At 40.7% G+C, this 16,179-nt stretch overlaps 1 protein-coding gene across 4 annotated transcripts in view; it reads left to right on the forward strand.

Annotated features, from left to right (window-relative positions):
* The window catches only part of ltbp1 (latent transforming growth factor beta binding protein 1), a 176,225-nt gene that overhangs the window by 21,642 nt on the left and 138,404 nt on the right, over window positions 1–16,179 (forward strand). For all 4 annotated transcript variants that reach the window (XM_051959796.1, XM_051959798.1, XM_051959799.1 and 1 more), the window contains exon 3: window positions 7,500–7,860. In XM_051959796.1, coding sequence (XP_051815756.1) covers window positions 7,500–7,860 — 361 coding nt within the window. The remainder of the gene's footprint in view (window positions 1–7,499; window positions 7,861–16,179) is intronic.

Here is a 16,179-nt window from a genome sequence, read left to right on the forward strand (position 1 = left end):
AGAGAAATGCAAAGAATGCATGGCTGAGCCAGAGATTCAACACACACCTGGAGGCTATGAGGTGCTGAGGAAATAACAAAATATGCAAAGAAGTCAGGAGAAGGCCAGGATGCTGCCATAACAAAAGTATTACGAGACAAAGAACAAGAGGGGTGCTTATGGAGCACTAGTCAAAAACTATCATGGAAAAATTTCTACCTGATAATCAGACTCACTTTTAACTTCATTCATGAGCGTGATACTTTGTTCATGCTGAAGAATTCCTTCCTGTGAGGCTGTGGTTATTTTGATTTATTTGCAGTTGTGGCTGATGTGTCCTGTCCAATTCATTTCCATGGATGCTTGTTGCCGTTTTTTCTGCCCACTTTTTTGTTCATACTTTATATGGACAAAGGCAGCTGAAGACCTCCTTAAGTCGTAGTAAAAATACATTTTCCAAGTTATAATCTTGTTACCCCGTGTTACATGTTCAATGATCTCTTGTGATCCATCCAACCACTAGCTATTATTCTATATCCTGCTGTATTCTTGTTGGGGCTTGGAGCTTATCCTAGCTGACTTTCAGTGAGCGATTGGGACCACTGTGGACGGGTAGCAAGTCCATTACAGAGCCAACATAGAAAGGCCGGCAACCATGCACACTCACGCTCACGTCTATAGCATATTTTAACCAAACAATTTAGAATCACTTATTGTTGGAGAAAACCCATGCAGGCACAAGGAGAACATGTAAACTCCACACAGACAAAAACATCTGACTGGCAGGTTCAAGGCTCTTGTTGTTCCATTTCATTCTAGTTATTTACATAAATTCAAGGGCTGCGCAATGGTTCAGTGGTTAGCACTGTCGCCTCACAGCTAGAAGATCCCTGGATTGCGTCATGGCCTGGTCCTGGGATCTTTCTGCATGGAATTTGCATGTTTCCCTGTACATGGGTTTCTCCAGATTTTCCAGCTTCTTCCCAGAGTCCAAAAACATGCTGAGGCTAACTGATGATTGTAAACTGTCTGTAGGTGTGAATGTGAGTGTGATTGTTTGTCTCTATGTGCAGCCCTGTGATAGACTGGTGACCTGTCCAGGGTGTCTCCTGTCTTCACCCTAAGTCAACTGGGATAGACTGCAGTCCCCCCACAACCCTAATGAGGATTAAGTGGCGTATAGATAATGGAAGGATAGATGCATAAATTCAGACTCAGATTGGAGGTATTTAAATCCTAACCAATCAGATATGATTTGGTCCACTAGCTGACTTTGTCCATCTTCAAAAACTGTGCCTGACAGGCTTGAAAGGTAGTAGATAGCAGATGGATTTAACACAACTTTCTAGTACTGAAGAGTGCACACAGCTTTGTCCCTGTTAGCTGAATCATTTCTATCATCAGATCAAAAGCCAAATTCCTGAATAAAGAGTCTTGTACCCCAGCCAGCAGCTCCCTCTTTGATTGCACGTTTCCACCGTGCCTATGTCATGACCATTGACTCTATGTAAAAGGTGTATGCCATCACCTTGATAACACCCGTTGGTTTGTGGATAATTGTTGTGAATCCATACGTTTGTCCATTGCCATCTTGCTCTTTTGAAAACAGATGTAACAAGTACAGGGTGGATCTTACTGAGAACTTGAGTAAACTACACACACAGGTACAATAACAACCTGTCAATCACTGGTAACCTCATTCTAAAGCAAACCCTGCTTTATCATGTGTTTTGCTGTAAATGGGATTTTAATTTCTACAGTGAACATCCGGCTGTATTGAAGGACACTTCAAACTAGTGATTGAGACCAACAACTCATTCGAAAAAGCTTTGCTGGAATAACAAATGAGACTTAAGGTTATTTTCTTATAGACTTCTATATAATTAGATGGGGTTGTGACTTTTAGTCTGTTAGAAAAAATGCAGGTTTAAGGCAATTGCATCACGATTTTTCAGTCTTGGAGGCTACATCCATCTTTTGTATTTAGTCTATGTTCGTGACTGATTCAGATTTCCTTTTGATTTTTCAACAGCCTTTAATTGTAAAAGTAGTGTAGGATTTTGACACTCTTGAGGATAGCACCTTTGGGCTTTCTAAGTCCCTCAGTATACTTCAATATACCTCACATGATACTGGCCAAGCCTAAAACAGTCGAACTGGTAATGTACTCAGTAAGATAGCAAACAACACCCACAACACTGCAGTATCCTCCTCAGAGCTGCTTTTTGTATGTGCTCGTGGTTGTTTGCCGTGTGAGGAATACATCACATGAACTGTAAGAACATTCAGTGCATTACTGTGACTAGGATTTTTAATAAGATAGGGTTTCTATAATGTTATTGCTGGGTTGTGGAAAGCTAAGAGCCAAGTGGATTAGTGAGGCCCATAGATTCTCAACAGACAGTGTTATCAGAGCTAATCTGAACTCTGAGGGCCAGCAGTGACGAAGATGATGTGGAATTCAATACCTCATATATCGATGTCATATCTTTCCGCTGTTACCTGCTTCTGAATTCAGTGAACATCTGTCCCAGCCACATACAAGGTTATAGTCGCCCATAAAGTTTGAGCAATTTTCTTTCCTGTTGAATTTTAAGGCCATGCATCAAGGCAGTGACACAAAGAAAATCATTGTGCCTTAGTTTCTGCTTCTCATTTTGGATGAACATAGTCACACATGCGCACAGTATATTTTTTAACTCTTATAGACCTCTACCAGACCTGAGCATGGGTGTGGAGGGGCTCCCAGAACACCAGGTCCAGCATGGTTAGATCAAAAGGGCGAAGGCATCAGCGTGACTGATCTATTTCCTGTCCCCACTTAACAAGTAAATTACCATCACTTACTCCGTCACCCTTGTCACAGAACAGAGCTGTTATGTAGCTGACCTCAGTCTGAGAGTGAGAGAGAGGGGAAAGAGACAAAACTATTTGCAGAACAGATGGCAGCCTCAGCTCCAGGCCAGAGAGGGGTGGGGGAAATGAAAACTATTTACGCTAGTTGGAAAAGAAAGCAAAAAAGCGTCACCCAAAGTGGAAAATTAACCGTGAGGTTGTTTGAAAATGCTAACATAACTCAGCTTTGGGGGGGAAAGACAGCAATGATGTCATCTTTGAGGTAATCACTTTATGGAAGATGGGTGTAACTCAATTGATATTAGATGTTGAAAGTAGAGACACCGAGGCTGCTGTTAAAAAAAAATATATATATACACTACTGCTCAAAAGTTTGGGGTCTCCCAGACAGTTTCATGTTTTCCACGACAACTTGCACTTCTATTCATGTGCTAATATAACTGCACAAGGATTTTCTAATCATCAATGAGCCTTTCAAAACCGTTAGCTAACAATGTAGCATTAGAACACAGGAGTGATGGTTGCTGAAAATGGACCTCTGTACCCTATTTAGATATTCCACCTAATTAAATTTTAGGGGCAATTTGGAGGCACCAACATAGATATGTCTAAAGTATGGCCACACCAGTATTTGCCACAGAATTCTGATTATCACAGTTTAATTGACAGAATTTATGATGCTACGTCCATCCTCAGTAAAGGTAAATATGTGCTGCTTTTTTACACTGAGCTAAATGTTTGGGAAGCTTTGGCAGAAACATACAAATTGCAGAGTGTCGGGACATGTCTAACACAAGCCCCCACAAACGGTGTTGGGTTCTGCGCTGATTTTGGTGTAGCAGGTAAACCACATTACTACAACTCCACGGTCACTGTGTCAGACATATTGGCCTGAAAAGCATTTTGCCCTCACATTACCACTGGAAATGGAGCCGCTATGGGATAGCGAGCAGCATTGTTTTCTGAGATGAAAACACACAAGCAGGTGAAAGTCTGCTAAAACATGGTGGACACTTTCTGATCATGTGCCATTGACCAACTGTCTAAGAAATGAACTGGATTCTCTATTTGAATGAGCATCCAGTTCTCCTTAATACATGATCCATTGACTTTCTCTTTAGGAAGAAGGAAGTTGTGTTTTCATCTTTACGCCATACCTCAAACCCCTCCATGCTGGAGTGTAAAATGTTTCCCAAAAGATTTGTTCCAGCATGTGTTCAACACCCTGACAGCAGTTCATAGTTTGTCCCTCCTCTAACCACAGTCAGTAGGTTCTGACCACTGCTGAGGAAGAGCATTAACCATCTCCAAGGTATCAGGCCACAACCCTTTCCTTTTTATTAAAGTCACTCAGGTCTTCACTGATGCACATTCTTTCCACATCCAACAGGACTATAAGAACGGACTGTTCTTTTACCATTAATTAAGTACAGGACCTTTAAATGTGCCATTCTATCAAGACAATCAACATCCACTTCCTCTGAGTGGTCAGTGTTCTGGCTCCTTGGCTCTTGGTAGACCTCTGTCTAGCCTCTCACCATCCTCTACAATGCATGCAAGCTATCAGAGAACCTGAAAGATAGCGAGTTTCAGTGTTGAGACTGAAAAGTCGTATAGATTCTGAAGTGTTCCTGTGCTACTACAGGAACCTAAAACGGGCTGGAGTGGAGCTGGACAACTTGTAGAGCTGAATGCTTCATTGTATAGAACATGACTGCCAGTGTCTGGCTGCTTCAAACAAACTAGGCTGGAGGACAGCAAACGTTTCTACTACTTCACATGTACAGCACTACACATTTTGTGAGTCTGTTCTCAAAAGTATGCACTTAGTTGCACACCTAACAAGTGATGTGAAAATTCACTCAACCTGCATCAGGTCCATTTTATGAGAAGTAGATATGGACAGACTGCATCAGATCTAAATGTTTGACTCTGTACATTGTGACTATACTGTCAAATGTAGATGACCGTAGAGTGAGTAACTTCTCCTCGTGCAAGCAGATGTCTTTCAGCAGCCGTTTAGTTTTCCCTTCATTAATCATTTTCACAAATCTCAAAGCAACTAATTAGACTAATAAGCTTAGTGAGGAGGTGACACACCCTTAGCGACCCTGGGGAGAAGGAGAGGGACCGGCGTCTTTCTGAGTCATTTCTCCTGCTGGCTTCTCACACACACACACACACACACACACACACACACACACACACACACACACACACACACACACACACACACACACACACACACACACACACACACACACACACACACACACACATAATGCTTTCTTTCTGCTTTCAGCAAAGCGTATCGTTTGATGGTGGCTGAGTGTATTTGTGTCTGTATTTGTGAGAAGCACTTTGAGCTTCAGCCTCTCGATGTTAAGAATTCACTGCGTCAGTTAGATTGTTATGAAGTTAAGTAGATTTAGCTTGGGCACGGTCAGAGGAAGGTCCAGATATGTCTGGGTTGTCTTTTATCAACGTCTTTTGTGTGGTGTAACCAAACACATCTGTGCATGTATGTGCATGTGTGTGTTTGAACACAGTATGTAAACTTCTGCCATGTTGTCTGTGAGACCGGCTTTGTAGTCAATAGATGGATGCCCCTATCATCTGCTCAGGGAGAATAGGACCTTGTGTAATTACAGGCTTTTTGCTGGTCCCCTGTTCACACACATAAATGTGCAGGCACATACACAAATGCACATAAGCTCAAAATTTCATAATTTGGTCCAGTAACCAGGCATTTGATAGTTGGAATCAGCTGATTGCAAGCTGTCTTTTTGTTCAAAAATACAGCCCCAGTTGTCCATAGTATTCGTTCATGACTAGCACTCAGATAGAGCAAGTACGCCTTTAATGTTTTGTCTTTATGCTTTCTGGCCGCATTTTTTTCTTAGATTTTGTGGAGTTTTCTTTCTTGTTTGAGAAGTGTCTCTGAGCTCTCAATTTAATTTTGATTCACAAAATCCAGAACAGGGTTTCTGAAAGCCCAGATGTGACTGTAACAACATTACATTGAACCAGGATTCTTTATTTGTCTTCAGTGACAGTGAATGCAACGCACAGACTTTCAGTGACTATTCTGCATATCATTACAGCTGTCTAAAGTAACTTATAGCAACACTTTACTGTGACTGTAGCCACATGCTGCTACTTCACTCTTACACACCTGCAGAGACTCACTTCCTACAACAAACCTACCTGTCTATGTTAGCATCTTTATTCAAATTTATGTACAGTCAGGTAACTGTTAAAGTAGTAACTATACAAATTCATATAATTATTAACTGCTTTTTGTACCTTGACAAACAGAAACTCAGATTTTTTAACCCTCATGTTGTCCTTACCAAAAAATGTTGTTGCCTTGTCTGAAAAAAATCCAAAAATTCAGAAAAAAATTTCCCAAAATTTATAAAAAATTTGTAAAATCTTTAGGAAGAAAATTCCTGAAAAGTTTCTCTCAAAAGTTTGATTTTTGTAAATAAAAAATCCCCAAATTTGACAGCGAAATTCACTGGATTTTGGTTGTTTTTTTTAATGAATGTTCTTAAACCTTTTTTTAATTTGTTTTTTTCCACCAAAAAATGTTCTAAAATTTCTAAAATATTTTGAAAATGTGGAAGTTTTCACTGTGAATATATATATATATATATATATATATATATATATATATCTTTCCACATTTTTAAAACGGGCCAATTTGACCCGAAGGACAACAGGAGGGTTAAATAAAAGTACTAAAATCACACTTTAAAAATATTCTGTTACACATGTAGGTCCTGCATTGACATTGCTATTTAAGTAAAAGTATCTTAGTACAATCATGAGAATGTATTTAACCACAAATATGTTGTAAATTAAATTGCAATATCTGCCACAAAACTTGCAATTAGATATTTTTTCAAATTGTTTAACCAAGTATTTAGTGTTTATCACTGATTTTGCAAGAAGCTGTCATAAACTTCAGTGCTGTCATCCTGCGTGTGTGTGTGTGTTTTTTTTTTTAAAAGAGATATGTTTAACTGAAGCATTGCGTTCACTGAGTGTAACTCTGACCTCCATCCATGTGTCTCTGTCCTCAGAGACGGCTGTTTGTCAGAAGCACTAAGGAGCTAACAGGACATGCTAACCTGTCGCCATGCAGCACACTAACATTTACTGGTTACATCAATTTATAGTGTAGGCTTAGTAAAAAGAAATCAGCAATATTTTTAAGATTTTTATTTGGCATTTATTCATTGTTAGATTCGCTGCAGAGGCACAGGTTTCAATATTTCTTTGGTTGATGCTGATCTTCTCATCTTGATCCCCTTTTTGGTCTGATGGCTTAATTATTCCTACTCAGCCAAATGAGGTAATGGTGGCTCTGTGGACAACTGATCAGAAGGTCAGGGGTTCATCACTGCCAGGCAATGTTCTGCTGGGAAACCGTGAGTCCTGATATACATGTGGATGTTTCACATGTACCACCCACCTAAACATTGCAGGTTAAGCAAAAATCAGGAAAATGCAAGTCCACTTTTACCATGTGCTTGCTTTGATTTGTCTGTTTTTTTTGTGTTGGTGTCCTGTTGCTGTCAGTCCTTATTGTCATTCATCATCTGTCTTTCTTTCTTCCCTTCTGTCTCTTTCTGCTCTGTCTGTGATTTGTGTTGCAGCCAACTGTATCCCTCAGTGCCTGAATGGAGGAATGTGCCTCAGGCCTCAACTCTGCGTCTGCAAACCTGGCTCAAAGGGGAAGGCATGCGAACAGAAGACAGTGCCCACACACCCCTATCCGGCAGTGCCTGGGAATGGACCAACCAACGGGCATAACCCAGGTCACACAAATGGTCACACTACTGGTCACACTAATGGACACAATGTGGTTCCCCAGCGGCCCATTCCTCAGCAAGTGTCTCCCAATGGTTATGGCTCTGTACCCTCTTCAGCAACCAACATGGCCCAGATGAAAGTAACTGTCAAGGCAGCACCACAGTTTGTGCGACCCCATTACATTCAACAGCACATCACACAACAGTAAGTACGAGCCTTATATTTAACCTTTGTTTGCGGAAACATAAATTAAGATCTGTGTTGTCATTAACTGGCTCTGTGAGAAAGTCACTAGAAGCAGTCTTCTTTGTCCAGCTGGGTATTGTTCTTCACCTCCACTGGAGCAGTTGGCTTGTTCAGTATCTTTCTTCAGGATAGGCCGTGGTAGATTACCTTTTTGAACTCACAACAGAGAAACCTGATCAGTTAAGCACAACTAATTAAAATGGACAAAATCACAAAAAGACAAAAAGTGGTTACATCCTTAAACACAGACAAACTGTGGCATCCTAGAATGCTTTATTTCTTCAACTTTTCATCAAAACTGAAGGGAAAAACAACTACACTACATTTAGTCGGGAAATGTATATATGTTAATGTTGTTGATGATGTTAAGTTAATGGAAATTAGTAATTAATTTTGGCTACTTAGTTATATCTTTCCAAAGTGATTAAAATACTTAAAGTACTGCATGTAAAGGTAACAAGTTAAAAGGGAAAGTAACTTTTGTGTTGCTTTTGAACGTATTTTTTAATTCTTTTATTAGTGCACATATAGCTATAAATTCTTTTTAGTGTTCAAAGATACAGTGTTGGTCAAGACAGCTGTCATATTTGATTGATCGTGTTACGTATTTGTTGCACTGTTATCATACAGATGCCGACCTTTGACTGTTTTGCATTCCAGTGCTGCTTTCCAAATGTTGTTTAGATTTATCCAGTGTGTGGCTATGTATGAATACAGAACAGAATTAGCATGATTTAAAAAAGAGATGTAAGGCCAAGACCCAAACCTGGTACTACTGAAGGATTATTTTTGGTGCAGACTTTCCTCATGTTTTTTGGTCCATATTGCCATGATATCATCATGCTATTGCTACAGATTTGTAGGCAACACATCATGATGGGAATTTCTTGTTCCACTACATCACCAAGATACTCTCTCAAAGGTGCTCTGTTGGATTGAGATCTGTTGACTGGGGAGTTCAGTGGAGTACAGTGGAGTCTTTGGTAGTTTTCAAAAAGGTTTTGTGACATGGTGTGTTATCCTGCTGATAGTAGCTATTAGAATATGGGTAGACTGGTGTCATTAAGGGATGAGCTGGTGGACTCTTAGGTTGGATGTGGTGTTTAAATGATTCTAAGTGATACAACACGTTTTCAAAAAATGTCAAGAAAATATCACCCACACATTGATATGAGGTAGGATGGACCCCGTGCAAATTGAGAGTCATCAGACTTGGCAGTGCTTTTTCCATTGTCCAGTTTGGAGAGCCAATGTCTGCTGTAGCCTCTGTTTTCCTTTCTTAGCTGTCAGGTGTGGCCTCTGGGGTTATCTTCTGCTTCAGGGTTCCCTGTGTTATGCATTCAGACATATTGTCCTGTATATTTACTTGTAACAAGGGGTTATATAAGATGCTAGTTTTTTTCTGCCAACTTAAACCAGTCTGGTCATTATTACTTTGCCAAAACCACCACTGGATGTTTTGTCCATTTTAGACCACTTTCTATTAAAATCTCAGTAGAGAAGTCTCTAAAATACTCAAACCAGCCTTTCTGGCACCAACAACCATACCATTTTGAGTTACTTTAATGGCACTTCTTCCCCTTTTTCTGATGTTTCAGCAGATTGTCTTAATCGTGTCCACATGCTTAAATACACTGACTTCCTGCGATATGATTGGCTGGTTAGATATTGCTGAAATAAGCAGTTGAACAGCCGTACCTAATGAAGTGATTGGTGAGTGTATAACCTCTGTCTGGCCGATAAACCGTAGTTAGCTACTGGATATTGCGATCAGCTATCAGAGAGTTACACAATAGCATCTCAAAATTGAAAATAATTAACTTCTTTAATGGTTAGAAGAACAACATTAAAGCTGCAAGCAGCGATGGACGGGTCCTCGCATCCACGCTGGTCGTGAATCCACGCACGTCCACCAGGTGGCGCTGTGACTGAGAGTGTATGTCGGCCTCTGAATCGCATCTGGACCAGAGTCCAATCATACATTTAAAATTTCAGCCAGACTGTAGCATGTTCAGAGCAGTTATAGAGCATTTCCTGTCTATCCACCAGGTGGCGCTGTAACTCAGAGTGTATTTCACACAGTGGATGTGATGAGGGTTGGACTCTGATCACTCATGAAAAGTTTCAGGCTGATTTGATCATGTAGAGGCCAGTTATACAGCATTTACTGTCCCTCCATCAGGTGGCGCTGCGACTGAGAGTGTCTGTTGGCCTGTAGATGTGATCAGGATTGGATTGTGATCACACATGGAAAGTTTGAGGCAGATTGGAGCATGCAGAGGAGAGTTATACAGCAGTTGATGTTTCATGGCGAAGCATCAAAACGCTGATGGTCGCCATGGCCACGCCATTTGGCTTCTGGTTAAACTTTTGATAACTTTTCCAAACCAAGTCCTGCTGTGTGGACTGACAAAATTTCAGGTCTCCTGGAATTATCCCCTAGGAGGTATTAACTCTCAAAAATGAGAAAAATCATCAAAAATCTCACAATTAATCCAAGATGGCCGACTTCCTGTTGGGTTTAGGACATGGCTCCAAGAGGCTTTTTTGTGCGTCCTGATGTGCTCTATAAGCCTCCCAAATTTCATGGATGTAGGTGAAACGTGCTGGGGGGGCTGTTTGTTAAAAATACTGTAGGGGGCGCTATAGCATGTGCAGTGCCGAGATGCATACAGTGTTGTTCCTTGGGTCAATGGTGATGTGTGTGGTAATTTTTGTGAGCATTGGAGTATTCCTAACCTGTCAGAAAGGGCTTTGTTTTTCATGGCGATATTTGGTTGCTACGGCAACAGCGTTACATGAAATGTCACACCCTTCACAGTGTGTGATTGTCAAGAGGTGAAGACTCGACTGACCAATTTCCAGCATGATATCACCAAGTTTGGGGCCATTGTACCTGAAAATATAAGGCCTTAAACTTACTATTACCAACAGGTGGCGCTATGACTTTTTCAAAATTTATGAGTGTGGATGTGTTCAGACTGGACCTGGTATCCAGCATGTGAAGTCTGAGGCAGATAGGATGTTGTTCAGCTGAGATATGAATCGTTAAATTTTCATGGCGAAACATCGAAATTGGTTTGGCCGCCACGGACACGCCCTTTGATGACAAGTCACCATTTTCACTGGGATGCATCATCAATGTGTTTAGGCTGTTGTCACTGCATTTGAAGTGAATATGATCAACTGGGTAACAATAGGGCATGAAAGTGTAAAAGATGTCTATTTCCTGAAACCACAAGGTGGCGCTATGACTGTCAATGAATATCCCTATGTGGATGACATCAGGACAGGACTGTCATCATACATGTAAAGTTTCAGGCAGATTGGAGCATGTTGAGAAGAATTAGACACCACTTCCTGTTTCATGGCGAAGGATCAGTTGTTTGAGGCTCCGCCATGGCCACACCTTTTGGCTTCTGGTTGAGTTTTTGATAACTTTTCATCAGAAAGGTCTGGTGCATGTACTGGCCAAATTTCAGTTCTCTCAGACTTATCCACTAGGAGCTATAAATTTTGACAAATGTACAGCAAATTCAAGATGGCCGACTTCCTGTTGGGTTTAGGGTGTGGCTGTGATTGACTTTTTGGTGTGTCCTGATGTGGTGCATATGCCCACCAAATATTGTAGCTGTAAATAAAACATTGTGGAAGTTGGCCTAATGACCACTGTTTCAATTTTGCAGGTGGCGATATAGAGCCATTTTTTCACACATATGCGCAACTCCCATAAAATATCAAATTTTTCGCCAGTCCTGATGTGCACGCCAAATTTCACGCGTTTTGGTTCATGATAAGGCCGCCAAAAAGGCAAGTCATTTCCCGAGGAGCGATTAAGTTTGAAAAATTTACAGCAAATTGAAGGTGGCCGACTTCCTGTTGGGTTTAGGGCGTGGCTGTAATTGACTTTTTGGTGTGTCCAGATGTTCTGCATATGCCCACCAAATATTGTAGCTGTACATGAAACATTGTGGCAGTTGGCCTAATGACTACTTTTTCAAGTTTGCAGGTGGCGCTATAGAGCCATTTTGCCACGCACATGCGCAACTCCCATAAAATATCAAATTTTTCGCCAGTCCTGATGTGCATGCCAAATTTCACGCGTTTTGGAGTATGATAAGGCCGCCAAAAAGCCAATTTACTTTACGGGAGAAAAAAAAAAAAAAAAAAAAAAAAATAATAATAATAATAAACCCTAGGGTTTCAATAGGGTCCTTGGCACCGCTGGTGCCTTGGACAGTCGGTGCCCTGGCACCGCCTGTCCTTCGCACCCTTGGTGCTCGGACCCTAATAATAATAATAATAATAATAATAATAATAATAATAATAATAATAAACCCTAGGGTTTCAATAGGGTCCTTGGCACCGCTGGTGCCTTGGACAGTCGGTGCCCTGGCACCGCCTGTCCTTCGCACCCTTGGTGCTCGGACCCTAATAATAATAATAATAATAATAAACCCTAGGGTTTCAATAGGGTCCTTGGCACCGCTGGTGCCTTGGACAGTCGGTGCCCTGGCACCGCCTGTCCTTCGCACCCTCGGTGCTCGGACCCTAATAATGTTTTCCTGGTACTGACCAGATGAGTACAGCAGGCATACTCCAGATGTCCTCCCCAGGTTAAACCGACAGAATATTGTATAAGCACCATCGCCATGCTCTTTAAGAATACATGTTGTGCAGGGAGAGAATTATGCCCACCACAAGTCATTTTAGCTGCTTCTTTCACTGGTCAACCGCATTATTTACATTCTGTCTTTTGCCCCTCTGTACAGTGGGTGTTGTGCATCTATTTGCTACACATGACACACAGCAACGTTTGTGTATTGCTTTTTATGAAAGGGGCCTGTTTTTGCTACATCATAAGAGCCAGCTCCAATCAGGACTGTCGACAAATCCCTCCATAATAACTGCGCAAGACAGTTTAACCCTTTTGATGCACAACATGGGTCCAAAGTGACCCAAATCCAATGGAAAATTGGTATCTCCTGACAAACACTGCGCATCAAAGGGTTAATACAATACAGCATCTGAAGATAATACAGTACAAGTCCTTATAAAGCCAGTCTAGTAGTAAAGATTTAACTAAACTAAAATTAACACAAGTTTAACCAACTAGTACATGTAGTACAGTATTCAATCACAGATGTATACAACGTTAACATTTTGTGAGCGAACTCTAATGTATCTTATAGTACAGATGGAGGCACAAAAAACTCAAAACGAAGCTTGTGTGGAGCATCTGGGGTTGCGTAACTGAATTTACCATCAAATAAAGGAGCTCTACCCTCCTCCAGAATCTTCATTTCAGGACTATTTTAAGTATATTTAGACCAATGCAAGGGGTTGTGCCAGCCCTTCTAATTGGCCTTGCAATCCTATTTCTCGGATTAACTGTAATTCCAGCATACCACAACATAAAGCAGCCGCTGGTCATGATGATCAAATAGTGAACTTAGAGGAGGAATTACCAGCCTCCTATTTGGTATTTATATCCACACTGTTGTTGTGGACATGTTGGGGGACGTGTAGAATAACCTTTTGGTTTATTTTGGACATCACTGAATAAGCTAAAGAGGCTTTGTGCAGTTGTAAAGCTGACACTGTACTGCTGGATCTAAATAAAATAAAATAATGCTCTGGAGGGTATGGTGCCATGGTGTGTTCCAACACTACTTTTATGCAGACAAGGGGAAAAAAATGGGACACCTGTAGGATTTGGTAGCACCAACTTTCAAGGCATGATCAACTTCCATTTCTGCAGAACAGCTTTAAGTTGTTAACCCATTTCGTGTTCCCTGAAAAATGCCTTTTTCTATAATTCTGAAATGTACATTATTTTTCAATTTTGGGCAACCTTACCTTTTTTTTAACATCTGATACTTACCTTTGTACCATTTCTAGCTGTTCATTTGATTTGAACTACTTGAACCTCAATAAAAAAAATAGAAAATTGGAGCATTCTAGAACTTTTGACTGGTTGTGTACATGCATTTAAAACTTAGTAAAAGGCGGGAACTGGTATTTTACCGGTTTAAGAAAAAGAAGTGACTGACCCTTCTCTAATCCTGAGGATCTGCTTTAGTTAAATTTGGCATGCTGTTGTTGTGGGCTTGGCAAAGCTCATGGAGTTCAAGGTAATTACATCAGAAATAATCAGTAATAACCTACAAAGTTGTAATTTTCTCAGACTGTCTAACATCTAAAGGCCCAGTTGCAAATGCTGTGAGGCTTGGATCTGTTTCTGGCCCAGGATTTGGGAGCCAATAGCTCTACTGACAAAGCGTACAGCACCCAGAGTGTTCATGTTCTCTGTTGAGTTCAGGTTTGTTTTAACATAAACATTCAGATTCTTCAGTTCAGAGATTTGAACCAGTGACCCCTTTCTGCTACCAGTCCATCTCTAACCATTTTTGCTTTCCACTTTTTGAATGTTGTCTCTGTTCAGAGTATACACAATCTGAAGTTAAAAAAAAAAATCATTCTTCCTCATTGTGATTTTACTTCACTCTCATAGTTTACTGTTAAAGTCCAACAGTATGGTTCTGTCAAATGTTAGCCTGACCTGGAGTGAGGCTCCATCTGTTGACGATCACACAGTGTGTTGTGAAGGACTCTGACTCTTTGACAGTGTGGTGAATGTAAGGGCCTTCAAACCAGCTTAGACAAGCAATTGCAGTATTTGGTGTGTATGTGTGTGTTTTTTGTTTTGTTTTTTTAATGTGGAGTGCTCACTTTGAAGGCTGTGTTATTGTGGTCTGCCTGGCTGGTAATCTTTTATTATCACCATCCATCAGTGTAATAGCAGGTAGAATTTTTCCCGGCAGTTTCATATGTGGAGTTGAAATGCCATTAACTCCTGCTGTGGCTAACTGTTGGTTTGCTTTGCCTGTCACTACAGCAGATGACTGGACAAAGTACAGTCACATCAGACACCGTAAAAACAGCCCTTACCTCTTGTCAGGTCCAGTTGGTGAATGTAGACTCCAAACAATTCTCCATTTTTCAGCTCAGTGTTGATGGAAACATCCAGAGTGACCGGGCGCTAAGTCCAGGTAATGATATGACATGGCAGACGCTGAATGATGGCATGTTAATGAAAGCATGTTAATGGATACGTTTTCTGTGTTGTGTTTTACATGCACTCTGTAGCACGTCAAGAGGAGTTTCTTTAGACCCTGCACAGGCACAAGTAATTGCTACCAGATCTGTGTCCTTGAAAGCTGCTCTCAATTTGCAAAAGCGATTTATCTCTCACAAGGAGCTATTCTCCTGTTGGTGCCAGCAACACAGTGGTTATGTCATCTGATAGGATAAAAAAAAGGGTAATTTACCCCCAGGTAAAGCAATTCTCATCAGGTCTTTAGAAGAGAAAGAAGTTGGGAGTGCTTTGAAGTTCAGACAGCTATAATGAAGGTGCTTGTTAGTAAGGGACACAAAAGTTGAAAAAAGAATAAAGTGGATTATTAAAGAAGAGCTAATTTCTTGTGATTTGAACATCCTTGGATTCCTCCTTTTCACAGACTTTCCAAGGTTTACATAAATCTCAAAACTCCTCTGGGCAGGCCTATTATGTCATCTAAAGGAGGCTGCCTCCTGATTTGTCGATTTTCTAAATAAACCTTCAGGCTCAACAATTACTTTTATACATTCAGGACGTTGCTCATGTTTTGAAGGTACAACATGATTTGCAGATGCTTCGCAGAGTCTTAATACACCAATACAGACTGTAATGATGGGCTGAAAGCTTTGGAATACCTCCTACAGGACAGACCCGCAGACTCCTTGTCTCCCTCTGAGTTTATTCCTCAGCTTGTAGAATACACCAGAATGGAAATTGTGTTTCACTGTATGTTCAACATCAGTTTCCTGCTATGGGGGGTTGCTTTGCTTTTACTTACGCCATCAGTTTTTAAGTTTATGCGAAAAAGAATTGTATTCATTACAGCATCTTAGGTTACAAGATAAAATGGTGGGGAGGTATATTAACATCATCTTATTGTTTTGGAATGGCGCTGAGGAGGAAATCCAATTTTTGATGATTCCTAAATACTAATGACAGAAATATAAAACTGTGTATTGACTTTTCTATAATTGGGACCAGCTTAATAGATCTTATTATCTGAACTCTGGTCTCCTGGGTGAGAGTTCTGTTGCTGAGTACCTCCATCCTCCCCTCCTACCTCCTTATGTGGACTTATGAAGCCTTTCTTACAACGTCCTTAGTGAGAAAATATGTTTGTTTGAAAATGAAATTGTCTCTCTCTCTTAAAACAATAA

The sequence above is a fragment of the Acanthochromis polyacanthus genome, chromosome 15 (assembly GCF_021347895.1).
Source record: "Acanthochromis polyacanthus isolate Apoly-LR-REF ecotype Palm Island chromosome 15, KAUST_Apoly_ChrSc, whole genome shotgun sequence".
Lineage (NCBI taxonomy): Eukaryota > Metazoa > Chordata > Actinopteri > Pomacentridae > Acanthochromis > Acanthochromis polyacanthus.